Genomic DNA, 27561 nt, shown 5'->3' on the forward strand with positions numbered 1-27561 from the left:
AAAGAACCAAAGCAAACCAAAGAACCCACAGCACCACACAAGTAGAAGGGGTGACCTGTCTCTTTCCTGATCAACCTACAGACTGCAGCACCACCATGGATGATCCATTGGGTCAAACTATTCTACAGATGGGAGCTTGCAACAGGAGGGCTTTGAATCACCCAGCCAGGCTCTTTGGCTTAAACTCCCAGCCCCTATTTTTCATGCTTGCTGCTCTGAGTACTTGACATAGCTCTGATTCCATAGATATACACAGTTCCTCGGCTTCCTCACAAGACCTGTAAACCCATCAGGCTGCTCAAGTGCTGTGATAAATCTCCACCCTGGCACAAGCAATTGAACACTGAACCAAAGCATTGATTGTATTCGACCACAGGGAAGCAAAATGCACCTCCCCTCCTAGCTGCAGGAGAGCCAAACAGATGGCTGTGGCAGGAGCTGCAGCTTTCCTTCAGCTTCTCAAGTTGAGCAGATGTGGCTTCCTCCAGTCCCACTAAACAGCTGCATTTCCACCTCTGCATCTGCACTTCGCTCCATCAGGGCAACAAAGTGGAGCTTTCTTAGCCCTTGCCAACCACTTTGGGCTTTTTTGCATTCTCTCAGTCTCAAGACACAGTGAGGAATGTCAAAGCCTTTTGTTTCTTTATGCTTACTCCACATGTTCTCCTCTTCTCTGAGGCAGAACAAAACGTATTTACGTTTTCCCCATCCTCCAAGGTCTTGTCAACCGGGATGCAGGAGCAAATGCAGCCGTCCAAAAGAGCTGGGAGAACAGCACTTGGAGCTTCAAGCTTGTTCTGATCCTAACCTGGACAAACTGCTCATTGAAGGCAGGCCATAAGGACTGCTCTTATTGCAGCATGGGATTGACCAGGGTATGGAGCACTGTGGGCAGTCAAATATCGGTAACGTACATCTGAGTTGATGCCATTCAAACTTTCACAACTAGTCTCAGATGGCCCAAACACAATATGATGGCTAACAGCCTTTGTGTGGTGCAATGGGAGCACAAAGAACCTGGCAGAAAAAGCTGCTGGGAGATGAAACGTGAAGAATGCAAGAGAGCAAGGAACATTTCCTCTACAGACTCTGTATAAAAAGTTTCAAGCAAACTCTCTGGTAGCACAGATGTGGTATTTCCTAACAGCAGCATGTTATTGGGAGCAAGAACTCTCCAGATCTAACCTAGAGAAAATGTGAAATGAAATCACAAAGGGAATTTTATTCTGGTTCTTAAATCATCCCATTCCTGTGCTCCTCTTCCTTTTTGTGTCACTCGACCTACTCAGTGTTTCTTCTGCATCTCTGGCAGTCATGACAGGAACTAGGCAACTCCTCAGCAGCGTGACAGAAGAACATGGTGCTTAGTAGAATCACAGAGTTGTTTTGGTTGGAAAAGACCTCTAAGATGATGGAGCCCAACCACTAAACCATGTCCCCAAGTGCCACGACCACATGTTTCTTGAACACCGCCAGGGCCGGTGACTCCACCACCTCCCTGGGCAGCCTGTCCCAATCCCTGACCACTCCTTCAGTAAAGAAATTGTTCCTAATCTCCAACCCAAACCTCCCTGGGCAGCCTGTTCCAATCCCTGACCACTCTTTCAGTAAAGAAATTGTTCCTAATCTCCAACCCAAACCTCCTCTGGCACAACTTCAGGCCATTTCTTCTCGTTCTGCCACCTGATTCTAGGCAGTCAGCCTGTTCTGTGAAGAGTTGGTATCTGGTTGGGCACTGGGGAAGGCTGATGGCACCCAGACACCTGGACCACTTGCAGGATACTTTCCATGACTTCCTGCAGGCCACAGACACATACCACGAGCAAAAAGTGCCAGGTTTCCAAACAGTCTGAAGCACACACACACACACACACACACATTTGAACACTCTTAAGAACAACTCTGTGTACTCTCAGCACAGCAGAGCTCTTCCATCAGAACTCAGCTCACATGTGTCTGCTCCCACTGCTCTGGCAGACCACAAAGAAGAGCTAAAGAGACATATCCCAGAGGGGCAGAAATGAAATCTGCTTTGCTGTTAAGAAATCTGATATTTACACTGCAGCTAAGGGTGGAGAGCAGCATCTTTAAAGTCTTTCTTTCAGGTGTCTCCTCTTAAATTGCTAGAGATTTTGGCACTGTGGTTCCCTAAATGGGTATGGAAACAATATTTCAGGACAAAAAGTCTAGGCTGCTTTCTGCCATAGACTCAAGGCAATGATGAACAAAACTGTCACACCATTCTCACTATTCAGAGCCCAAACATACAATTAATTATGTAAGCAACTCCCCAGTTTCAGACACCAGCAACAGATTCCTCCAAAGTTCAATCAAAGGGGGTAAAAGAGAGAAAATCATAAAGGAAGGCAATTTTGGCATGCAAGGGCAGCATGGGGAATACTGTGGCAGTTTTTTCTTTGAACTTCTTGCAGCCTGTGGCTATAAAGCTAATATAAAACATCTCAGGATTGTAAAGGAAAAGGGAAAAGCAAAAAAAAAAAAAAAGGCAACTGAAAGGCCAAGGAGCACTGTGGGGTAGAATTACCCAAACAGGGATTAAAATGGCCCTGCAGTGAGACGGGAAAGAAATACTGAAACAAGTCAGAGCTCACTTGGCTGAGGGCAGGGGGTGGGAAAGAGCTGTTTGCCTTTGTTATACTGCAGAAGGGAACCTCAGCCCAGCATGACAGCCCATTGTGCAAGGCCTTATTTATTTATTTTAAACTCAAAGCTTGAAGGGACATGGGAAAGCTTTTTCAAGGTAGCTACATTGCAGCTTGCACCAAACCAGGACACACAAGCCTCGAGTTATTCATTCCCTCGATGTGTTAAATCCTTGGGAGAGAGAAGGGCACAGACACTGAGTCACAGGAGGCAGGCACCTTTCTCCTTTCCAGCCACTCACCTGTGCTAAAAGACTGCACTGAAGCTTTCTCAACTATCTCCTCTCCCAGTTGGCACTGCAGTTGGTACAGAGATGTTATTTAGACCCCGGTGTGAATCAAGGTGCACCACAAAGTGAGGCGAGAGCTCTAAAAACTTCTGAGAGCTCTAAGCTGAAAGCTCCTTTCATTCAAGTTATTTTGCTGTAAGTCAAAGGGGAAGATGAAAAAGGGTTGCAGGGATTAAAGCCCCTGAACAAAGTCCCAATCTGTGAGCGATGATAATGTTATCTCACAGCCAAGCTCATCTACAGCAGCTTTCATCTAAGGATCCCAAATAACTTCTTTCTGTAAAGCAAATCTTGGAACTCCTCTGCCATGAAGCCACATGTGTATTTTAGAGAAAAAAAATACAAACAGACCTACTGTTTGTGGAAGACACAAGATGAAAGCAAGGCACATGTCTGCAGTGGGAATTGTAGAGGGAACAGAAGCAATATCAGAAGTACTAAGCCTCTCCTGCAGAAGGGCAGTGGACAGTGCTCCTGCCCTTGAAATTACGGATGAAGCCATGACCCACAGCCCTCTGAACACTCATTTTTGTGCCCAAGGAAAGGTCCTGCTCATCCTAACTGTCTGGAACCATGAAAACTGCTCCTGATGAAAGCAGACTTTTAAGAAATTAACTTTCTGCACCTTGAGTACAAAATCTAGGCCAATCCAACTGCAACAGATATTCAAAAGCAAACAAACCCAAAAGAGCAGGTTGGCTACTCACTTGTCCTGGGACTCGATGTACACATAAAGATGAGGCTCAAAGCACTTGGAAACAATGCCATGGAAAGGATTGTCAGGGACCTTTGGCTTCTTTGGCTGTAAAAAAACAGAGTCTTGGTTTCAAACCTGCCCTGTAAGACCTAGAAGAAACCATAATGATGGAAACACAGAATGGCTTAGGTTGGAAGGGACCTTAGAGATCATCTACTCCACCCTCCCTGCCATGGGCAGGAACACTTCTCAACCAAACCTGGCTGCTCATGGCCTCATCCAGCCTGGCCTTGAACACCACCAAGGAAGAGGTATCCACAACCTCTCTGGGTAGCCCATTCCAGAGTCACATCACTCTTGTACTCAAGATCTTCTTCCTAAGATCCAGTCTAAACCTACTCTCCCTCAGCTTAAAACCGTTCCTTCTTGTCCTGTCTCTAGATATCCTTCTGAAAAGTCCCTCTCCAGCCTTTCTGAAGAATCCCTTCAGGTATTGGAAGGCAGCTTGAAGATCCCCTCAGAGTATTTTCTCTTCTAGCTCACTCAGCCGATCCTGATAGCAGAGGTGTTCCAGCCCATGGATCATCTTCTTGGCCCTCCTCTGGACTCAGTCCAACAGCTCTGTATCCTTATTATGCTGGGTACACCAGAACTGGATGCAGTATTCAAGGTGGGGTGTCACAAGAGTAGAGTAAAGGGGAAGAATCACTTCCCTTGACCTGCTGGTCACACTCCTCTTGATGCAGCCCTAATGCAACACAACAGAAGGATCTAAGTCTTTAGAAATACTACAACACAGAAATATGCTGTCAAATAATCAAAGGCATAAAAGTGACAGTATATTTGGATGTCCAGGTCTTTCCTTCTTTTTACAGAGCTTTAGTGTTGCTAGGAATTCTCTTTTCACTTGTAGAATACCCTTATCCTCAATAAGAAGGCTGCTCCATGCAAACAGACTTCAGCAGGAGAATCTTAATGCAGTTTGTAAATAAAATCTTGCTGAACCCTTTAAACAGCAATAAGACTCCACTAAGTCAAGTCTGAAATTAAATGCAGCAATTACTTGGAAGCAACACTGAAATATCCTTACATTTTAGAATATTAAGGATAATAATTCAAAGATACAGGCTTCATCTGGCTGAATTTTAGTTAGATAAACAACATGCAATTACTGGAGGAGGTGGAATTAGACAGGCAACATCACAGGCCTGCTTCTACTGTGAAACATGTTTCTGGGACTGCAAAGATTCCTATTTTCAAATCACATTTAGAGCATTAGGCACAGATGCCATTAGGGAGTCATCCAGTTTCCTCTCACTTCAGTTTAGCACCATGCTCTACGCAGTGGCCAAGCACATCTCTGTGATGCCACAGGGACTACTCGTATGCTTCAATTTGTGTGTTTAAGTAGCAGGCTGGGCAGGTCCTTTAAGCTCATCTTTGCCCTACAGCTAGATTTTTAATTGTTTTTACTGCTAGACAATATTTCACGTTGCTTGCTAGGGAGCTGACAATTTTTCCCTGCCTGCACAGAGTGGCTCTGGAATGGAATTCTTGCTTCTCTCTACAAAGAGCCAGGATCAGCTCCTGGCAATGAAGATATGAATTTTTCCAGCTGAATTACTTTTTTTTTTTTTTTTTTTAAAGCATAAGAGAAGCAAAACAAGAGAGCCTAAAGGACATCATATTCCCCTGAGTGACAGAGGAGGTGGCACAAAGTCATTTGCAGAAAGAGCAAAGAAGGACGAGGCCAAGTTCTGCTCAGAAAGAATTGAGACTGGAAGACACAACGAATACTAACACATGCCTGCAAACCCAGAGCTTTATGGAGACCAGACCACCTCTATGAGCCTGGCTTCATTAACCTTCTAAGAGCATGACTGGAGAATGTAAGTTTTTACAGCTTTGGGAGAGAGCCACTACCCAGCATTCTCCAGCCCAGCCCCTTTGCCAGTGCCTGCCTGTTTCTGCCGGATGTGGAGGCTCAGCAGAGCCCGGAGGAAAACAATAGGTGGTTAATGACAGAAACCTCCAGCTGCCAACTTTCCAGGATGGCAGCACCAACACAAGGTTGCAGATTCATGATGCTTGCAATTTACCAGGCTGGAAGAGCCAGCTCCTAATGCAGGACTGGTTTTCTGTGCGTGTCTTTGCATCAGCTGCTCCCAGCATGGTGGGGGGAATACTAAATCTTTTAACAGTAGCAGTGAAGCTGTGTTTCTGAGTGTGCAATCCTGTCCAAAAGCTGCAGATGTTTAAGCTATTTCCTTCTTGAGTTTGATGGAAATAATAAAAGGTTACTGTTGTCACAGTAAGGAGGTCTGCAGCTGGCCCAGTTTCCTTTCATTACTATCCAAAGTAAACAGATTAAACTGAACTGCTAGGATCACTAAAGGAGGTTCTTTTTTAACATGGATTCCCTCTCTGCCAGCCCTTGTGCTCCCTCTCACACTCCCAAGTGTCTGGAATTTTCAGAACTAATGTCCTGGAAGAGCTTTATCACTCAAAACTCTTATCTTCAATCCTTCCTTGTCCCTTCTCTTCTTCAGCTAGTAACAGAAGATGAGACCTCCAACAAGAACTTACCAGCACTAACCACCATATGCTGGCACTTTGAGACTGAAATCCTGGGGCCTGTAGGGGTCCAATTTGGCAGGCAGGTACTCTTGCAGCAAGGCCCAGCACTGTATGGTGAGTATTAACACAGGGTGGACCCAGAAGGAGAGCACAACCTCACCACAACTGGCATGTCAAAGGATGGCTTCGTACCAGCCTCCCCATGTGCAAGGAGCAGAGCAGTTCCTTTCTCAGTAGCACCTGAACTGTTTCTGGCCAGGGCCAGGGCTAAACTCAGCTCTGAAGAGCCTCAAAAGGCTTGGCAAGTTCTCTCTTCACCTGTCTTCTAGCACTACTGACTTCTTCAAGGAAGTCCTCTCAGCCCAACACTGCATCAGGACCAAGCTTCTTCCAGCCATCATGGACAGTGGAACGCAAGCTCTTGACAAAAAATACACCTTGCAGATGTCTCCTCAAGTTCCCTATCTCTGTCTTCTAGACCACTGATGAAGTTTGGCCAGTATCAACTGCCCAAGTCATATTTTAATGGAAAGAGCAAAACTTTGCTTAATCAGGAGTTATGCTGTGGGTGGAAGGCAGAAGGCTGCCCTGCTCCTGTAGGGGGGGATGCAGTGCACCAAACTGTGCTAGTGGAGAGTTACCATCCCACAACCTCCCCAGGGACACAGCTCTGAGTGGGTCCTCAGGGCCTGCTCATCCACCAGGACACCATCTGCATATTGCCCGTCTACAGGGCTGTAAACTCAGCAAAGAGAGGGCAGTAGCCTCCCCAGTCAAACACTTAGAAAATACCTGCCTGTGAGAAAAAAAATGACAGGGCTTACAGGCTTTGATATGGGTGCCAATTAAATCAATTGTGTTTGCTATTCACTCCTCTAATGTTTGCAGAGAGCTTTGGAAACCCAAAGTGTTTTCACAAGTGGTTAGGTGTTGCCTGCTTTGCAGAGGTAGTGAATGAAAAGCACTATAGAGATAAAAAAAATCCCATAAGTGCAATATCTTAGGTGAAAATCTAAAACTGCCACTTGAAAGTTCAATGAGTTGCCTGGTGACTCCAGACTGAAGTTTGCTTGGCTGAGAAGGTAAAATATGAATTGCAAATGTTTGTAGTGGGAACTTCTTCTGGGATCTGAGCACCCAGCTCTGTTAGTTCACCTTTTTGTCAGAAATCCTGTAGTTATATTTGAGTTGCTGCTATATGGCCTAGAACAGAATCCAGCTCACTCTCATGTGGCAGGATTGTCTCATCACTATTAACTGAAATAAAGATTGCCCCAACAAAACCATGGTCATGCTGGGAGCCTGTAAGCTGCCCAGAGGATCAAAACACCACTAAATTAATTGCTGGAAAAACAAACAGTTCAAATCAATGTGATGGGAAAAGCTTAGGCACCACCAGAGATTTTGACAGAGCCTCCCTCACTGACAGCTGGAGAACTTCAAAGACTTACTTTCTCTGTATCGCTTTTCTCAATCACAATCTCATCTGTTTCTGTCCCAGTTTCATCCTCCAGAAATGGGTTGGTGGAGGGAATTGGCACTTCTGGCTTTTTCTGTTAAAAAAAAAAGAAAAAAAAAAAAGAAGAGTAAGATCCTCAGAGAGTAGTCTGGTTTGTCCCCTCTGGCACATAGCTGCATCCATGTTTAGCTTTACTAAGCCCTTCAAAGCACTGCGCAGTACAGAGGTGACTGCAGAGTGCCAGGCAGGTCCTCTCTAATCCAGGTTAAAGCCCACTCCCTCCTGCTACAGGGTCAGAGCCTGGTTCCCTCTCCATCATTCCACCAGCACACTTCACCTTCAGCACCCTCTTGCAGCCTGCTACTCTTGCCCCAACACTCATCTGCTCTGCCTGAGCTGTCCCTCCAGGGGCATTCTGATTAGTGGAAGAGGCTGCCGTGGGGAGTGGTGGAATCACCATCCCTGGAGCTGTTCAAAACATATGCAGACATGGGAACATGGTCTAGTGGCCATGGAGGTGTCTTGACAGTTTGACTTGCTGATCTTAGAGGACTTTTCCAACCTTAATGACTCTGTGATTCAAATGTCCACTCCCTCAAACCACACACTCCAAAGCAAATGGAGCCATGACAGCAGGCCCCAAGCTGCTGCCACAGTAACTCCTGCTCCCACCAGGCTGCCTGTCCCTGCTGTGCACTCACCACAGAGCCATTTCTAATTGTGGCCCTCATTTTGTGTGTAAATCAGGTCAGGTGTTGACATCAGAGTGTCACAGCCTACAGGCAGCTTAGAAAGGGTGGCAGAAAGGATCTTCTATCATTTCAAGCTGCATCCTCCCCTTCTGCTTTCCTCAGTTGTAGCAGCTGCTGTGCCTACCTCCTCAGAAAGGCTCAGAGCCCAGTGAAGCCACTTTAACTAAAACTGCACATTCTGCATGAAGTTTGTGGAAAAATAAAGGCATATTCTTGAGAGAACTCAAGAATTCAGCCAGGAGGAAAAACCTTACAGGACTTCCCTTCTTAATTAGTGGCACCTACTGATCCACAGCAAATTAGAAGCTGGTCAGGCAGGCTTGCCTCCTAGGCTGAATTATCACATCCAAGCAGGCTTCCAAACACCAGCTGGACAGAGAAGCCAACCTCAAACCAGTAGCTTCTGAGCCACACGTGGACTCTGTGCTCCCAGGGCACTTGGCTGGCAGAGCTCTTGGCTGAGATTTTGGGCAGCAAAAGATGACCCCAGAGATGTTCACTGAGCTGTTTCTCTTGGCCCTGCCTTTGCAATCTACCAAATGAGACACTGAAAAGTAGGAGGTCCCAATGCTCCTGCAAGTAAGACTAAGCCAGCAGACAATGTGGGTACCATGTGGTGAACATGTGGTAACCAGAAATGAAGAGGGGACTTTTAGAGGGGACTTTTAGGTATGTGTCAGTGACATGCAGAGAACAAACATCATAACGCAGTCACCAGCTGTAATTTGTGGTTCTCCATAGCAGTGTGGCTTCAGCTGCAAACAGCACAGGTCCCAGGAGAACCAAAAAGCACACAATCAGTGCACTTTCCTTCTTGTGAGCCCTGTGCCATCCTCTCTTACACAGTCTGCAAGATGAAGAATCACTTTCCTTACCCACAAGCCACTGAAGCACAGTCACACAAAAGACCCTAACCCTATTCTGCCAGTGCCCAGAGGAGGCTGCAGGTGACATCTTTTGCAGTCTCCCATTACCACAGCTCTGAGAGGGCTTCTTTCTCCCCAAGAAAGCTGTTGAGTAAAGGGTTGCTCTTTAGAAGTCCCCTTACCACTGTCCCATCAGATAGAGTGCAACCTGAGAAGCGTTTAGCCAGAAGTCCTTCAAAGTTGGTTGTCCTCTGGATTGCAAACAAAAGCAACTTCACCTCAATCTCCTTTGCTCTTGTGCGCATGATCTTAGCGAGCTCTGTCCTGAAAGAGAGGAGGGAAACAGAAAAAAACAAATGTGGGTTTTCTGTAAAGATCTGAAACCTAACACTGCCATTCAGTCCATCCCCTGGAGAGATTTTCATCACAGCACTCAAGCTGACTCCTAAGATGCTAATATAAAACTGCTTCACAGATCACGTTTCGAACATAGCCACAGCTGTACAGAGCTCTGGGGGTAACAGGACTCCATCTCCTCACAGCCAGGGCACTGCTGCAACCAGGAAAGCCCTCAGCACCAAACCTTGGGAGGCACAGCATCTCTGACTGGAGTCCAGAACAAAGGCAATGGTGCTGCTGGGACTCCAGCTGGTACCTCCTTCTGGTTCCTTGTCTCTGCTGTCAAAGAGCATGGTCTAAGGCAGTCAATCCATAGGCAGCTCACACTATTTCACTTGGCTTCTAACAATACTGATTTTTATCTCTCTTACACTGGGAATTGATTTCCACATCATCTCACTCTCTCAACAGTAGACACAGTTTTGGTGCAACTTCTCAGGGTTTTCACTCTTCACTTGCTTTTAGTCATGGACAATTCTTTATAGATATTTGAAGACTGACTTTCAAGTCCTAAGGACATACATAATCAATTTGGTAGCAGATAAGCCAAGCTTCTGTTTCAAGGGAGATGACTCTTAATAAATCCTGCTTATAAATACCCAAGAGTGGGGGTCAGGAGGATGGGGCCAGGCTTTTTTCAGTGGTGCCCAGTGACAGGACAAGAGGTAACATGCACAAACTTCAACACAGGAAGTTCCATCTAAACACGAGGAGAATCCTCTTTGCTGTGAGGGTGGCAGAGCACCGAAGCAGGCTGCCCAGAGAGGTGGTGGAGTCTCCATCTCTGGAGTCATTCCACACCTGTCTAGGTGCGATCCTGCCCAACCTGCTCTAGGTGAATGAGCTCTGTCAGGGGGGCCTGCAGCAGATGAGCTCCAGAGGCCTCTGCCAGGCCCCGTCATGCTGTGGCTGCTGGGAGGCCCTGTGGGCTGACCTGGTGACGTGGCAGAACTCCACGGCGATGCGCTCCGTCATGCACCACTCCGGGGGGAACATGCGGCCGTACTTCTCCTCGTAGTCCACCAGCTGCCGCTTGATCCAGGCGTAGCGCCTGTCGATCTTATCCAGCCAGGCCACCTGAACCAGATGCACAACAGCACCTCCAACACCAGCAGCTGCTGGTATTCAGCCTGCCTGCTGTAGCCTCCTAGAACAGCTTGGGCTATTGATCAAAGCTAAAGTGTCGTTCTTCAAAGTGCTTAAAGGCACACCAGGCTGCAAACCCAATCTTGTGTGAATTAAGAGAGCAAGTTCTATTGAAAATGAGGATAACAGCACTGCTAAATCATGTAGGTGCTATTGAACACTCAATCCAATTATCAATTATTTGATCCCACCCTCTCTGTTTCACAGACAGAGAAATTAAACGTGAGAGATCCTGAGAGATGAGAACACAGGTCCTGGATTCCCCTATTCAGCTGTATTTTACACTCTGAGGACTATGGGCTCATAAACTTCTAGAAAAATTCTTACAACATGAACAGGATGGGATTTTTCCCCCCATCCCCACCCTAGCATTAGTGTTTTCTTGCCAAAAAGTAGAAAGATTGATCCAAAAAACTATGATGGGAAAAAAAGCTATTTAAAGTGAAGCATTCTAGCCTTTTTTTCTCTCCTTTGTCACAAACTGTGGCCATTTCAAAATTGTTAATTCAAAATTGGGTTTGTTGTTTTTTTTTTTTCAAATCTAAGATTATTATAGTAATTTTTTTTTGAAGTCCTGTTAATCCTCTCTATGTCCCCTTAGCATCAGGACAGGAAGTCTAAAAATTAGCTACAAAGATTAATCCACCTCCTGGAAATCCCTTGCCCCCCATTTTTAGGTATTTTGAGGGGGGTTTTTTGTTTGTGTGTTTGAGGGGAATTGGCATTTGTCCAAGTTTGGGGGGTTTGCTATCTTCAGGGTTTAGTTTTTCAACCCTTTATTACAGGGCAGAAAGCACCTAACTTGAATTTATTTATTTGCTATACAAGGGGAAAATATTTCCAGTGCTGATCTGTGCAGCTGAGGGCTAAGGTGGGAGGAAGCCACCCTGACATTGCCTCACAACTCATCAGCCAGCCCAGAGCACACCCACAAATGACTTGCTTCCAAACCCTTGGGTTAGAAACATTTCACCACAGGAACCTGTGGAAATGTGAACTTGGTCAATGCCAGCAGAGCAAAATGCAAAATCCAAATACAGTTTGTGAAGCTTCCCTTACATCTTGGTTCTCCTGGAAAAGGACCAGGTACTCCGAGAGGTGCTGCTTAATAAATTTCTTGATGATTTCCTGTTTGATCCTGGGATCCAGGACATTGGCAACCAGACATGCATCACGAAGGACATTGCTGGGGCCACCAGGCCTCTGTCAAAACAAAGAGGAACAAAAGATTTAAGGTTAAATAGCTGAAAGGGTGATTGCAAATTGTACAGCATCCAGGTTACCTTGGCTTTATCCTTTCCCATTACACTTTTCTTTTTGATGCTTCTGCTGCTACTTTTTATTGCCAATTCTTTATCTTTTTTCTGTTGGATGAAAACTGAGTTGCTTCCCTTTCAATGACTGTAAAGCTGCTCTGTAGCTCAATAGCCAAGAAGTTCTCTACCACAGAAGATCTGCCAGCTCCATCTACAGAAAAAAGTATTGCCCCATCCCTTCTACAAAGCATTTAATCAGCCCAGATATTCTGACGAGTAGCTAAGAGAAGTGGCTGACTAACAGGACAAGCAAAGCCCTTTTCTGCAAACCTGAAGCCCAAATTAATGGGAAAAAAAAAAAAAAGCAGTCTAGAGATGATTAATTTGCAACACTTCAAGCAGCATCTGCTGGGCTGTGTTGATGTGCCATGATGTTAGTGGAAGAGGCAGAAAATTTAGTGTAATGTAAAAGAAAAAAGGCTGGTTTGAAGCTAAGTCACATGGACAGAGATTTGCCCTTCATGAAAGATCTGTTCCAAACAGTTCCCTCACTCGTGTAGTTGTTAATTTTATGAAGAAATCAGCAGGGCTGGCGTTCTGCAAGACAGAACTAAGTGTTTGCTTTGAAATAAACTCAAACTGACACCTACCCTCCCATATTGTTTGCAAACATTTGGATGCATTATTTTGGGGAAGCACATTTGGTGCCTTAGTCCTAGCCCAGATTTGTGTCTCCTGCTGGTTGAGTAAACCAGAGACAAACTTAGTGGCAGCATGTCAACAGACAGCCTGTGCTTGGGTTTATCTGAACACATGAACCTTTTGTGTCCAACAAGCAGCCAGGAACCTGGCTGAGATGAAGAGGGAGCCCCACTCTAGTCTGACAGGTCACCTGGGACACTGAGAAATACACCCAGTACCCTACAGCCTGGGGTTACTCCTCTGCTTTCTAAAGTAACTCCTGAAACTGAGAGACACCAAATCTAGATGTAAAATGAGATCAAACCCAATGACACTGATTGTTTTCAGCAAGACTTTTCATTGGGAGGAAGAGGGGAAGGGAGAACTTTACCTTTGTACCTTGAGAAGGAAAGGCTTCCTCAAAGTCAGCCAGGATCTGTTGTCCCAACTCATTCTGTGCTGCTTTCACCCTGATAGGGAGAGAGGAAGCAAGGGCTTTGATGGTGGTACAACCAATTTCTTTGCTTCATTGCCTGTAAACATCACTACAAAGTGGACTGACACTCTAACAGCTACATCAAGGTTTTCATGAGCCCATAAAAAGTGTGCTAACTGGGAGAGCACTTGCTCCCTGGATGACAACTCCAGCTCTACAGCACTGGCCCCTGAGCTGTAGCAGAACATGTCCATGATGCTCTTGCCCTGCTGCAATTTCATTAATGGGCAGTTAATCACCTGAGAATCACAAATCCTTTGAAGCCAGCCTGATCAATCTGTCTTTACGTTTGTGTATGCCAATCACATTTCAACAAACCCAGGTTTCTAACACTTCAGAATGTCTCAATCTTCCTTGTGAACCCTTCACAATTCCAGGTGCACTGACCTACTCTGAAATGCATCTGTGTGGACACTGCTGGCTGCAGTTTTATCCTATAAATCCTCTGTGTCCTAAGAAGCATAAAAGAGCAAAGGTATGAAACGGGTGAGAAGGGGTTTGAGCGAACCACAGCCTTGCTCTTTATTTAGCTGAGAGAATAAAGCTTCCAATTTCCAGGAATAAAAGTCAATACAGCTTAATTGATACCTCTCAGGAAATGGAAATGCCTACACACACTGGCAGGAGCCAAAACAAACAGTCAAAGCACTCAGATCCCTCCGCAGCCCTCGAATTCTTCCATCACGTTTTATTATACTGGAAACGCTTTAAGGTCTAAACTGATCACTCAAAGCAGTGGATTTTTTTCCACTGAGATTGATGTGCTGGAAAGAGTAGTTGCATTTACTTTTGAGACAATGTTTGTTCAGACTGTGGGGAGAAGGATTTGGATTTATTTTGTTGTTTAAAGGCTCCTCAGCCTTATCGAGGAACGATCTGCTGCTTTAATCTTCCCATTTGAGGTCCATTAGTAGCAAAACACTGCAAGATGACCTGACAATGCTGGAGAGCAGGCTGGATTCCTTAATGGTGCCAAAGGCAGAAAATTCTAGGCCTTTAAAAGTGATGGCTGAAATAGAACTTTACATCTGTGATTTAAGCACATGTATGACCTGCCTTATCCAGGATTTATTTAGGGGGATTTTGCTGGGAAAGCTTCCTGCCTTGCTGTCAAAAGTAATTCCCACTTAAGCTTTCTGCTTCACAGGAATGCTTAGAAACTCCTCTACTCCTCCAGGTATAGATCCCCATTTAACACCTTCAGAACTGTGAAACAAAAGTGTAAAATGTTGAAATAGGAATGGGAAATTTAAGCAGTAAGGAGGAACCCAGCAGTCACAATAATCCTGCCTAAATAAGCACCAGGAATTCACGTGAGAGCACCACAGAACCAGACCCTTTGATCCATAGAAGGAAAAAAAGAAGAAGGAAAAAAAAAAAAAAGACACTAAAGATGGATTGAAAATTTTTATCTTTTAAATAACCAAGAAACAAGATGTCTTTACTATTAGGAGAAATGAATGAGTGTGTACAAAAGACTGCAAGTTATTAGCTGTGGTACTGCTTTCCTTGCCAGCTGCAGGGACCTTCCCATCTGACAGCAGCTGCAGCAGAAGCAGAGTGGAGGCACTGAAAAGAGCAGCAGCCAGATTCCTAAAGACTCAACATATTTAAAAGAGGCACTGTCAAGCAGTTAAAAGCCCTGTCCACAGGCTTTGTTGGTTTAGGCTCCGATTCAGGAAAGTACTTAAGGATAATCTTAACAGGGATTCTCCTACCCTTAAATTAAGAAACTTGCAGGAATGCCTTGCTGAAATGGGATGTTAAAAATATATATATGGCTTTAACAAAAATGTCCTGCTTAAAAATCTCTCAAAAGCAAACAAGGGAAAGGAGGTTTAGCCAATTTTTCCCCCTTATATCTTGTAAGATAGAGACAGTGGCAGTGATATCAAAGCAGTCACAGGTTTAGGTATGTGTGAGCAATGAGAGGGAGCCCCACTGCCCCCCAGTAACTATTGCTCTTTACCTAAGCACACAGACACACACCCAGAAACATTAAAACCTGGATGGCATCTCTTCAGAGAGCCACTGCTTTAGGCAAAGACAGGAAGGCACTCTCTTTAGCCACTGGAGATGATTGCTCCCCATGAAAAGCTGTGAGCCTTTCAATAATTCAGAACAATCCTCATGCAATGGAAACTGCCACCACAAAACCTCCCCCCCAGACTGGCTTCTCTCAGCACTCACAGACCTCTGCAGGTGGAGAAGTGTCTCTGTGTTTAACCACTTGCAGAAAGGGAATTGCCCACTAAGGCTCAGCAACAGCAGGCACTCCTGGTTGGTAACAGATTTGGGGTTCCTTCTTAGAGGGCTGGAGAACCTCCCCTATGGGGACAGGCTGTTCAGCCTGGAGAAGGCTCCAGGGAGACCTTCCAGGACCAGAAGGTGCTACAGGAAATCTGAGGATGGACTTTTTACAAGGGCTTGTAGTGACAGAATGAGAAGGAATGGATTGAAGCTTGAGGAGGGGAGATTTCGACTGCAGATTAGGAAGAAGTTCTTTGCAGTGAGGGTGGTGAGATACTGGAACAGGTTGCCCAGGGAGGTTGTGGATGCCTCCTCCCTGGAGGTGCACAAGGCCATGGCAGATGAGGCCGTGAGCAACCTGGGCTAATGGGAGGTGTCCTTGCCCATGGCATGGGTGGGGGTTGGAACTGGATGATCTTGAAGGTCCTTTCCAACCCAAACCATTCTATGAATCTGTGAATCTTCCCAGGACCAGATTCCCCCCAGCAGCCATCCTGGCTGACTGTAACAGGGAGCTGCCTTATTCCTGGGATTGCTCCCATGTGCCAAAACCTTTGGTTACCAAATATTAGTAATTTTTGTTTCTCTGACTTTTGTTTTATTATTAAGTGGCTTTTGTTCCGTTTCCCCTGCTTAAAAAAAAAAAACAACAACAACAAGAAACCCCACTGTTATGTTTCAAACAGCACTGAAGTACTAGAAACCACAATTCCTTTAGCCAAAGCTACCAGAAATCTTAAACTCCCCCTGGCAGCTTGCTGAGACACAAAGAGGCTGAGCTAGCCTGTTCTTCTGGGGCAATCTTATAATCACCCTTCTCTGAAATACTTTCCAGGCTTTTTTCCACTATCTGCAAGGCTTTCTTGACCACTTTCATGGGTGGGTTTGTGGCCACTAACTGCATGCTCCCTCCACAGACAGAAAACAGAGGACTGAGAGATAACAAAATATTGCTGTTTACTACAACAAAGAGCTTCCGTTGTGCTGTAGAAGGCGGCGGTTCAGGAACCCTGTTAGGAAAATATTTCCTTTGGGATATGAACTGTGACACTTCTCTATCAATACTCAACAGGATCAGCATAAGAAGCCAATTAATTGAGAGTTCAGTCAGGTTCCCAATGAATACTTAGAGTGGGATTTTGTTTGGTTGTTTTCAAAGGGTCAGAACAGGTGGAAAGCAACATTAAAAACACATCATTAGTCTTCACAGCATCTAGGAGCAGGAACCTCAATCAAACACCCCATGACACAGAGCACATCCAACACCACCTAGCAGGCACTTCCCCCTTCCCATGGCTTCCCATTCATATTTGGCTTCACTCCATTCACACCAAGAGAGAGAGGCTCTTTATTAAAGAAAGCAACAGAATCTGCTTGTTTAGCAGTGCATATAATAGACTTATTGTATATAACAGACTTAGGTTACTGTCACAGCTCTGTGCTGACATCTACTAAAGCATTTCTTGCCTTCACAAACATCCAAAGGGCTTTACTTGTACCAGTAAACCACGTTCAGGAGACATTAAACCCCAGCAATTTCACAGTCTAAAAACAGCCCTGTGAGAAGCCAGGCAAACTGCCTTTGATGTTTCATGAATCACAAAAGCAAAGAGAGGAAAAAAGTCAACTCCAAATTGGGCCCTAATACGTACACGTGTAGTCAGAACTCCAAAGCAGACATTACTGTGCCACAGACCTCCCTGCAGTAATTTGCTGCCTGGATGTCAAAGCAGTAAAGAGATCCCAGCAACACCCTGGGTGCAGCTCTCCTCTCGCCCCACAAGCAGCCACTTCTATCGCTACCAGATGGTGCAGCTCTCCCTCTGTAAACACTGGAAGGAAAACCCTGCCGAGGCAATTCTAAAAATAGGGGGAACAGACTTTCTTGAGCTTTTCAGATCCTTATCTTGAAGGGAGAATAAAACAAAAGATTTTTTTTTCCCCTCCGTGTCCTTGCCAGGCTCTCTGGCGTGACTCGCAGTCACTGTGCCTTTTAGCAGCAGGATGAATTGTTTTCTATAATTATCAGCAACTACAAAAGTATTAAATAAGCATCCATCAGAAAGGGGAAAAACAGCCAGAATTCTGGACCAAGGCTTAAATTATATTTGGCTTTAAAATGGCCAATGACAGTAGATTTTTGCCCAAGGGCATTACCAGAAGAAGAAAATGAAGCAAGTTATCTATCGGAGCATGAGGTTGCAGCAGACAGCAGCCTAAACCCAGAAAAGCACTGACATATGTTTGTATTTCCTTGATGTTCATGTTCATTTAAGCAAATGCTTTGTTAAAACAAGGCCCCATCTCTCTCCCAGTTTTGGGTGGATTTTATTTTTGCTCCATTTCATGGATCCCATCTGGAAGAGGCATCTATACCATAAAGAAAAGTCCAACGCATTTACACGAAAATGTTACAAACAAATCCTTCAAACACTGTTTCCATCACTAAACAGCACAGGCAGCCAGCTGCTGTCTTAGCAAAGGGAGTCACCCAAAAAAATTCATTACTGTGCCTGCAAGACTCCTCCAAGTACCTCTGTAATGAGCAAAGTCATCTTGGGCATCAAGAGGATGCTGGCAAGAGATTTGCAGTTTTCAAACAGAAAAGAAGTGCTATCAGATGTGCTGTCTCATCAAGGAGCTTCATCCCTAACATTAATAGGCTGTTTCCACCTCTGAGCTGTGCCCAGCACTACTGCAGGCTGTTAAGCAAACACCTAATGTGTGATGTGAGGGAAATAAAGCCTCCTGTACAGCAGGAAAAGTAGGTTTTGGCCAGGAGACAGCAATGCTCCCTAGAACAGGAGGGCCTTGTTCCCTTCACACCCGTCTGTCACACCCCAAATGAAAGCCAAGGTCCTAGGAGATCTGTTGCCTTAAATCACCACTGAGCCTTCACCTGCTGCTGCTGAGAATGGTGGGTGCCTGCTGTTGGAGCTGCAGCAAAACTCACCCACTTTAAACCTCTAACTCCACATTAGAAGACTACCCAACCTCAACATAAACGTTCAGAGCTGTCAGGCATGCTGCATGTGATTTTGGGAAGGTTTGCTACAAACCTCAAATCTCAGCAGAATTGGGCAATGGGAGCAGGTTTTGGCAGAAGGAGGTTGAGGTGCTCAGAATAACTGAGTCTGGCAAATGCACAAGAAGAAATCCAGCCTGCCTAAACCCCTGGGCAACTGAGCAGTCTGACAGCAACTCGACAGCAGTAAGCACATGTCTGGGCAGAAAGGGGCCCCCAGTTGTGTTCAAGCCCAGGTTTCTGCTTTATGCTAGGCTGCTGAAGGGATTAAGAATGTGGGTGAAAGCATCACCTCAGGGCTCACCACATGAAGATCACATAAAGCAATTTGCACTTCCACAGATTCCTCCAGGTAAGTAAATTAAAAGCACAGAGCACTCCTGGCTTACATCTGTGCTAATTGCTGCTGTTTAACACAATAGGCTGTTCAAGACTTGAGCAAACTGTGTTCAATTTCAACCCATTTGTTTTGGCTGGAAAGAAGCTCAACGGATCATGTCTAGTCTTTACATCCTTGAGAAACTGATTCTGCCTGATGGGTTTTGGAACCTTCCTAAGCAGGGATGCAAGTGCTCAGGGTTTGAGCAGTTTACCTTTCAGAAAGCTGCCGGATCTGAGGAATCCCCATGTATTTGTTGAAGTGCTCTAACACATTCACCACACCTTGGAGAAGGTTGGCAACTTCCCCATATTGTCTCCTCCTGGTCATAGCCCTGTAGAGGAAATGAAAGATTTACAAAGGCAGGTTTGATGAAAACCCTGGGTGGAAATTCCACAGGTTACCTCATCCCCACTGGGTCAGGCTGGTCACTACTGACATTTATTTTTCTACAATACACAACTCTTCATTAACATTCCAATGCAGCATTAAAATTTCACTTAACTGATGCTAAAATAAACCAAATCCAGCACACATCTAACAATGCCTCAAAACACATAAATGTCAAAAGCAACACTTGGCAAAGAACATGTAAACTACTGAATGCATCAGCTTCCCAGTATGGGTCCGGAGGCTGTAAATGTTATTTCACTATAATGACCTGAGTGAAGCCATTCATCATCACACACAAAGTGTGAGTTAAAGCTTCACAGGGAGGAGAATCATTATGCTGAAAAACTGTTAGCCTTGACTTTTCTGTTAATAACTTTCACAGGGAACTAACTGGAAAAAAATGGAAAATCAAGTTTGTTTATTTCTATTTCATCCTTTAGGACTGTTCCAGTAAAGACAGCAGCCTGAGCACAATTTTATTCTGAAAAATTAACAGGTCAGTGTTTTTGCACAATTTGCTACAATGCTTTACAGATACAAAATGCAACAAAATAAATAAATAAATTCATTTTCCTAGCCTGTGTGTTCCTTAAGCACATTAAAAACCCATGAAGAGTGTTATAGGTTTACTTAAACTTCCAAATCCTGTGAGAGTGTTGTTATTTAGTTTTTGGGGGGTAAATTCCCCATTCTGTCTGGTCCAAAACCAGCACAAAGGGTTATTAGAAACATCTTAACTTCACACACAGTACAAGCTTTAAGCCTTCCCTGAATTGCTTCTCAGAGCTAGAGAGGCACTTCCTGAAAAAGAGATCTCATTCCAGTTAAAGATACGACTGATACAATGCTCCCCAAATCCCTGGAGAGCACATCTCTAATGAAGATACCTAACTGGACAATCTTACAGAGGCCAGGCTCACTCCTTATCACCAAGGATCAACACAGCAATCGATGCTGCAAACCCTTGAATACAGCACCACAGACTGCAGGTCGCTCGGAGCGATGCAGGCAGGATCTGCCAGCAAAAATCAAGCCTGCAATCTAGGAAGCAAACTTCCCTCCAGAAACACAAGCAGCTGTTACAGACCTATGCAGAGCACTGCACCCAACTCAAGAACTCAGCAGTGGTGTTGAAGCACCACTCCAAATTCCCACACTTACTCCAGGGAATCCACACCCCCTGCCAGCATGTGCAGGTGATTGAGGGTGGTGATGGAGGTGGTCAGATGACGCTTGGCATGATCCAGCTGCTTGATATCCCGAGTGATCTCTTTAACCTGGTGAATGAGAAAGCAAGAGGCTGGTTAAACATCAAGCCACAGCAAGAAAATTTTAAGGGAGGGCTCTCCTCCTTTAGGTACAACAGACAGGCTAGCTCTACAGCCATGTTAACGCGAGGACAAGGGTAGAGGTTCAACACGTGCTTGACTGCAAATTACCAAGCAGTCAACAGGACCAAAGGCAAAAATGTTCCCTTCTTAACAAGATCTGGAAGCAAAAGTCAGTGTCCCTCCTCCCTTTCAAAGGCTAGAAAGAAAGTGCTGCTCACCATTTGCTCTGATTTTTCAGCCTTGTCTTTAATATCCTTAATTTTACCAAAGAGCTGTTGAATGGCTTTTTGGGCTTCTTCCAGGGCCTGGAAAAGAAACAAAGTCAGAGTGGATAGAACTTGCATTCAATTTTCACCTTCTAAGGAACACACAGCCTCTGGGCTGGGGCAGTGGAGGGGAGCAGTTTTCTCACAAAGAAAGTATCTTCAGCACATCAAAAGTCAACGCAACACATTGGGATTTTCAACCTGAGTGGACCAGGGTCTCAGTGTCCATTTCACAGTAATGCTCTGCCAAAATCTGATTGAGCTATTCCATGAAGGCACCTCTGTAACATGAACTACCAACAGATTTAAGGTTAGTGCAAAAAATTTGATGCACTAAGTGTGGAAAAATATAGAGAACTTACTCCTGGTCATTTAGAGCAGAAAAATGAAACCTTCACAAAACCTCTCTGCTCATCATTAATTCTAAATAAAAACCACACAGTATGTACAGAACCCTTAGTGCTTGCCTAAACTTTAATACTTGCCTAAACCTTAGTGTTTGCCTAAACCCCTCACTGAATCAGCAGGATATTGCCTTGTTGGAAAGCACAATAGATATTTTGCTGATTCCCTCAGGGTGGGCAGCTCAGCCTTCCACCTACCATAGAGAACACCTACCACCTACCATAGGAGAACAGGCTCTTAGTAGGCAGAGAGGCTTCAGGAGGCAAAGAAGGTTGGGCACAGGAAATGAACCTCACTTGCATTTCTGTGCTATTTTTCTGCAGGCTTCTTGGGGCAACTGGTCCCCTTTATACAACCATGGTGCATCCTGACCACACAACAACCAGTGTGAACTACACATGGGTTCAATGAGTGAAGCCACATGTCCCAGATCACATGTCCAAAATCTGCCTTCTGAAGTAATTCAACACGTTTTGCCTTCCCAGTATGATAACATTTCCAGCTCCAGCTCCACTTTGTTTCCTGCTGTTAAGTGGGTTTCTAGCCCTCTGTTTTTATATCCAGTCCCATGACCAAACTTACAGTGCAAGCTACAAGCTCCTTCAGCAAATAAATTTAACACATCTTCATTTGGAAATGTATGAGCAAACTATCTGCCAACAGCTTTTGCTGGAACATAGCTGCATTATAATAAAAGTACAAAAGTTGGAAATGTTTTATAATTCGTTTTCCAGAGGAGGGGGGGGAAAAAGTCTCCTCCTAAATATCTTCTGAATCATGTGCAAGTTAACACTTTATCTGTTGGTGTCACACAGCTATCACATCCCATGATCACTGAGGCAAATGAGCTCACACAAACATGCAGCAGGGACAACTGGATCACAGAGGAATACCACCACCTACCTCCTCATTTGGCTCCAGCCTGGCCACCTATAGAATAAAGATTTCTCTCCTCTTCCATGTGGATTAAGTGCAAACCAAAGAACTAAAGAGTGTTCCTTTCAACATATTTAACTGCAGTCTCTGTACTCAATCCCAGAGCAGGGCTGCAGCACGTTTCCAGTGTGGGTTATTAAGCAAGCAGCAACTGTCCTGTGTGCTCTGAGATTTGGGTAGGTCTCTACAAAAAAAAACAAAACCCAAAACCCTCAACCTGAAACTCTTCTCAGATACCAAGTGCTATGTTTTCCTTTGCTTCAGCACTAATGTTAAATGATGATTTCTCTGCATGATCCTGAGGAAGTCAGAACTGCTGACTCTCCAAAAGAAGAGATCACAGAATCATAGAACTTTGAGGTTAGAAGAGACCTTTGAGATCATCGAGTCCCACCACTCACCTAGAGCTCACAGTCCCATTACTGCTGCTAAGTCACCCCCAGTAAACCATGTCCCTCAGCACCACATCCACAAGTCTTTTAAATATCTGCATGGATGATGACTCCATCTCCTCCCTGGGCAGCCTGTTCCAATGCTTGAGAACCCTTTCTGTGAAGAAATTTTTCCTAATACCCAACCTGAATCTCCCCTGGCACAACCTGGGGCTGTTCCTCTTGTCCTGTCTCTTGCAGATGAGGATCTATGCTGCCAATTAAAATGATTATCCAAGAAGAGACATTATCCTCCCTCATATCCAAAGCCAAGGCAATCTCACACAACTTATTCAAACTTTGGATCACCTCAAACCAACTTGCAGGGACAGGTGTTTGTTAGGATCTCCTGCACACAGAGCCACTGGGAAGCAAGGTACAGAGATCAGCCACACAGGGCCTGGGGAGGTCCTAGACACCACCCAGCAAAACAGAGCAAAGGCATGCAGCAGGACCACCCCAAATTCCCAACTAGCCATACACTTCTTGGACACATCTCTGACCCCCTTCCCCTCTCTTAGGGCTGTTTTTCTAGCAGCAGGCTCAGCCAATAGCCACAGCAGCTCTCCTTGGCATGACTGCCAAGGCAAACTCAAAGGCCTCCTTTCACTTGAGGGTGGCATCTCTAACTGGCTCTCCAAGGAAGAGAGCATTTGAGTTGCTACTTTAAGCACTAATACACAGCTCAAAGCTATTTGTTCTCAACAGCCATCAGCAACCAAGCTGAGAGTAAACAACACTGTGAGGATTTCCACCTCTGGTGGAAAAATCTCTCTCCACAAAGGGAAAACCTTCCTCACAAGACAGGCTATCATCTACTTGAATATTGAGACCTTTTCCAAAGTTAGTGCCCATAATTTATCCTCAGATAATGGCCCAAACAAGAATTTCTAGCTGTCCACATACCAGCAGTTTCCCTCTCGCTTACTCTTAAGAAACCACACTCAAGCTATTTCTTTCAGAGGTCACAGTGCTGTTTAACAATATTGTGACAAAACCCAGCAGAGGCAATTTACAGGAAACTGGTTTCCACCTGAAGAACACTCACTGCTGCTCACTGCCCTGCCTTCACTGGAAACCAAACTCCTCACCTTCAGGCTGCCCCTGGAGCACCAGCCAAAGAAAAATGGGATTTTGTACTTGTACATTTTAAACTGCCAAAATAAGGTGACCTGGTGTCATCACCTGGCCCTGGCACTTGTGGCTTTTACCTCCTTGCAGAGTCTGGAAAAACACAAAAGAAACAGCATTTGCTGTGCCTTCATCTGATGAATTAAAGAACTGTGGTCTCCTGCTGCTGTGAAAAATAACATGGCTGGGATGTGGGGAGAGACCAAACAGCAGCAACAGCAGCTGCCCTTCTGAGCAAGTTCTGTATCACATCTCTGAGAGAAGGAGATAGATTTCCAGAGCTGTTTAAAGAAAAAAAAAAAAAAAAGGAAACACACAGAGAACTCGGCAGCAAACTTAACAGGCGTGAGTAAACCAGAACTGCTCATAAACCCTCACTCCATCTCTTGAAACTTGCTGCCAAATATTTGCTCAGCCATTAAGACATAAATCTTTAGCTACTCTCCTAAAACAGAGCTGCACACTCCTTACTGGAGCCAGAACACACTAATTCATTAGCTTGCTTGGGTTTCAGATAATTTACATTTAGAGCTGAAAACATTTCTCCAAACATACATAAGATTTGCTGGAAGTAACACTGTGTGAAAATCTATTTTTCTTAAGTCAGGGAGACACTGCCAGACAGATCCAACAGGAAGTTCAGACCTGAATTCAAGGAGACACTGCCAGTCCAATCCAATGAGAAGTTTAGACCTGAATTCAGGGAAGCACTGTCAGATCCAGTGGGAAGTTCAGACCTGAACTGCAAGCACTACTTCTTGCACAGAGCTCACGATTAAATCTTCTCATGGTTCTTTTTAAAGAAACCAGTGAAAGCTTTTTGGCTGTAACATTCCAACTGCAGCATCTGTAAGTAAAATACTGTAGAAGAAGTAACTAAGGAAAACTAACCAATAATGGAGAGAAACCTTCCCCTTCCTGGTCACTATAAAGCAAAGAGCAAAAGGAAGGAATAAGAAACATCCATCTTAAGAACCCCCCTCATGTTTGATAAATGGTGTTCATTAAGAGGAGATAATAAACCAGCATCTAGGACAGAAAGGCAGGTCTAATTATTCAAGGTGTGATACCAAAGTTTATTGTGCATCTAACAATTATTCTTTCACCTGTAGGACAGCAGAGAGGAAACCACAGCCATGTCAAAGGCTATATAAAAGCATTTCCCTTCACACTCTGCTCCTGTTAAAGACAGCAAACCACGACTTTTCAAAGCATTTTCTTACTGCTTTTGTTATTATTTTATTAGTAGGTGGTTTGCTTTGGACAAAAATTCTAAACCCAAAACAAGAGAGCAGGAATTGTTTCCATTCCAACAGAACTGCTTTATACAGCAAACCCACCGCCAGTAATCTGACATCTGCAGCTTGACACCAGGCTTCACCTTGCATCACTAATTTATGGCTTTCCTTGCCAGTGCAACTGGGAAGCATGGAAATGCACACACCCCCCCAAACAGCCTGCAGACGGTGAGCTATTGTGTTCCCTTTTCCTACACCAGCAGTTCATTGCAGGGGCAGAGGACCGCAAATAAATAAAGAGACTTGGATACATCATCTGCCGCGGTTCTACGAAGCAAGGATGTTGAAATGAAGGTTGTGATGTACTGGATAAACACCATATGACTCTAATCAACATCTGAGCCTGCAAGCTACAATTAACCCATCAGCATTATTTATTAAACTTTATGCAACCTCTGCAGTCCCTGGACACCAGGCACCAGCTGAGAAATATGGCACGGACTGGGCACGACTGCCTGAGGGAGGCAGAGCCATCGGGCAGCGGTGTCAGAGGCTGCTCCTGTGCTGTTTGGCCCTGGGGTATCCCAGCTGCTCCAGCAGCAGGACACTTAGCAAAGAGGGCAGGACCAGCAAGAGACCCTAGGCAAAGTGCTCAGTAGAAGACAGGCTTTGGCTGAGCATCACTTTCCTCCTTCTCAGGTGCAGCATGTCTGAGCTGCTCCAGCGCAGGCCCAGGAGCTCACCCTGGCAGGTGATGGGAGGGTGCCACAGGAGAGTGCCTCTGCAGGGCACTACCCAGCTCCATGAGTAGCACTGAGGAAGCTGAAACCCCAATGCCTGCTGCAGCAGGGACCCAAACCACAGTTCTTGGTGAGGATCTTCCAGTTTAACACCAGGGTGTGTTTTTAGCCAGCCCTGTTGCTCAGCCAGGCTGAAGCAGTGGAAGTTCCTCTGCTCTTGTGTTAACAGCAGAGGTGAAATGCAGAAGACTGAGAAACCACACACAGAAGCTGGAAGACCCAGCTCTGCAGCAAGCAGCCAGACCCCAGGTAAGCTGGTCAGGGAGCTGCAGGGGTTTTCTGCAAGCTCTCCAAAGCTGGAGGGAGAAGCATAGCTCATGAATCAGCTACAGCTCTCCAACCTTCTTCACCTTGAGATGCAGCAGGAAAAGAGTCCAAATACACCAATATAAAACAATAGGGAGCAGAGGTAAACCATGAGTCACTATGAAAAAGACTGCCTAAGAAACAGCTTCACTTGGCATTGTCCCAAGCAACTTCTGAGGTCAGTCTGCACATCACCACTTGTGTCACCTTTTCACATAAGATATTTCAAACAGCAAAAGGAGGAAAGAAAATAACTCAAGTGAGAGGTGGGAAAAGACCACGTCTAATTAATTAGATTTTGAAGTGATGCATCCTTTAAAAGGTTACATTCCAGCAACTTCCAGTACCAGACTGACATTAACACAGGAAAGCAGCATTACCAACAATATTCAAGTCAAAAAAAGCAGGTCAGTGGATTAGTCAGTCTCTCCACATCCCTACAGCTGCTGCAGATGGACACAGCCTCCTCCTTCCCCTCCCAGTCTAAGTACAGAGCTGTCACATCACTCCCATCAAGCTATACAATACACCTATTAGTGGGTGTGTTGGATTTCTAAATCCCTCTGTATTCATCCTATCAGGAACCTTGTGCAAGCAAATAGTGAAGTACATGGAAATATGCAAACAGGAATTAAGAGAGCCCAGCATGTAACTACAAATTATCACTAAACTGAGGAAAAAGCAAATTTCAGAGGAAGTTTGCTTGCTTGTGAAAACCCTGAGCTTGGGGACTAACTGAATTAACACTGTTCTGTCTCCAGCAATGATTAAAATACCTCAATGGTTTCCATATGGAAACACACTGGTGTTGTGCTAGAAATATGCTGGTTTTATTTGATTCTAGCCAATACATCTTTCAATGGGATGTTACCACTCCCATCAGAAAGCTGCCCTCTGCTAAGTGTTTTACAGCACTTGCCACATCTGCCAAACTCACAGCATCCAAATGCATTTTTAATGTTACAAATTGGGCTGTGGTCAGGATGCTGAGAATTTAATGCTCCTGGATGTGTCCTCACTCTTGAATACGGAGTGTTAATGCTTCTTTCATTTGCTGCCACACTCACAACCCAGATCAATGCAAATCTAGAGCATGACTAAAAATAAGTTCCCACTTCCGATGCTCCGAAGAGCCTCAGCTGCAGGGAGTTCACAGAGACCCTCGCACGCTGTGACCAGCCTAACAATTTCTGCTGCTCAAACCTCCTATGAATGGATCCCTTCAAACTCAGAAAGGGTGGAAATAAATTTTGATTCTCCATCTCATTCATTTTAGAGAAAACTCTTTAAGTTTTACAGCTAGGGATAAAGCACTGCAGCTGAAGTCAGGAGGGCTTGCCTGTAGCAGCAGGACCATGCTGCACCACAGCAGCACCAGCTTGACGTCC

The 27561-nt window shown here is 45.0% G+C and overlaps 1 protein-coding gene across 1 annotated transcript in view; it reads right to left on the bottom strand.

Annotated features, from left to right (window-relative positions):
- VPS53 (VPS53 subunit of GARP complex) overlaps positions 1-27561 on the bottom strand; it is a 67776-nt gene that overhangs the window by 25410 nt on the left and 14805 nt on the right. The window contains exons 5-13 of the mRNA XM_054394315.1: positions 20879-20965; positions 20491-20606; positions 19151-19270; positions 13178-13256; positions 11909-12052; positions 10638-10780; positions 9487-9628; positions 7679-7780; positions 3661-3755 (exon numbers count right to left, since the gene is read on the bottom strand). Of these exons, the coding sequence (XP_054250290.1) occupies positions 3661-3755; positions 7679-7780; positions 9487-9628; positions 10638-10780; positions 11909-12052; positions 13178-13256; positions 19151-19270; positions 20491-20606; positions 20879-20965 (1028 nt within the window). The remainder of the gene's footprint in view (positions 1-3660; positions 3756-7678; positions 7781-9486; positions 9629-10637; positions 10781-11908; positions 12053-13177; positions 13257-19150; positions 19271-20490; positions 20607-20878; positions 20966-27561) is intronic.

The sequence above is a fragment of the Indicator indicator genome, chromosome 30, assembly GCF_027791375.1.
Source record: "Indicator indicator isolate 239-I01 chromosome 30, UM_Iind_1.1, whole genome shotgun sequence".
Lineage (NCBI taxonomy): Eukaryota > Metazoa > Chordata > Aves > Piciformes > Indicatoridae > Indicator > Indicator indicator.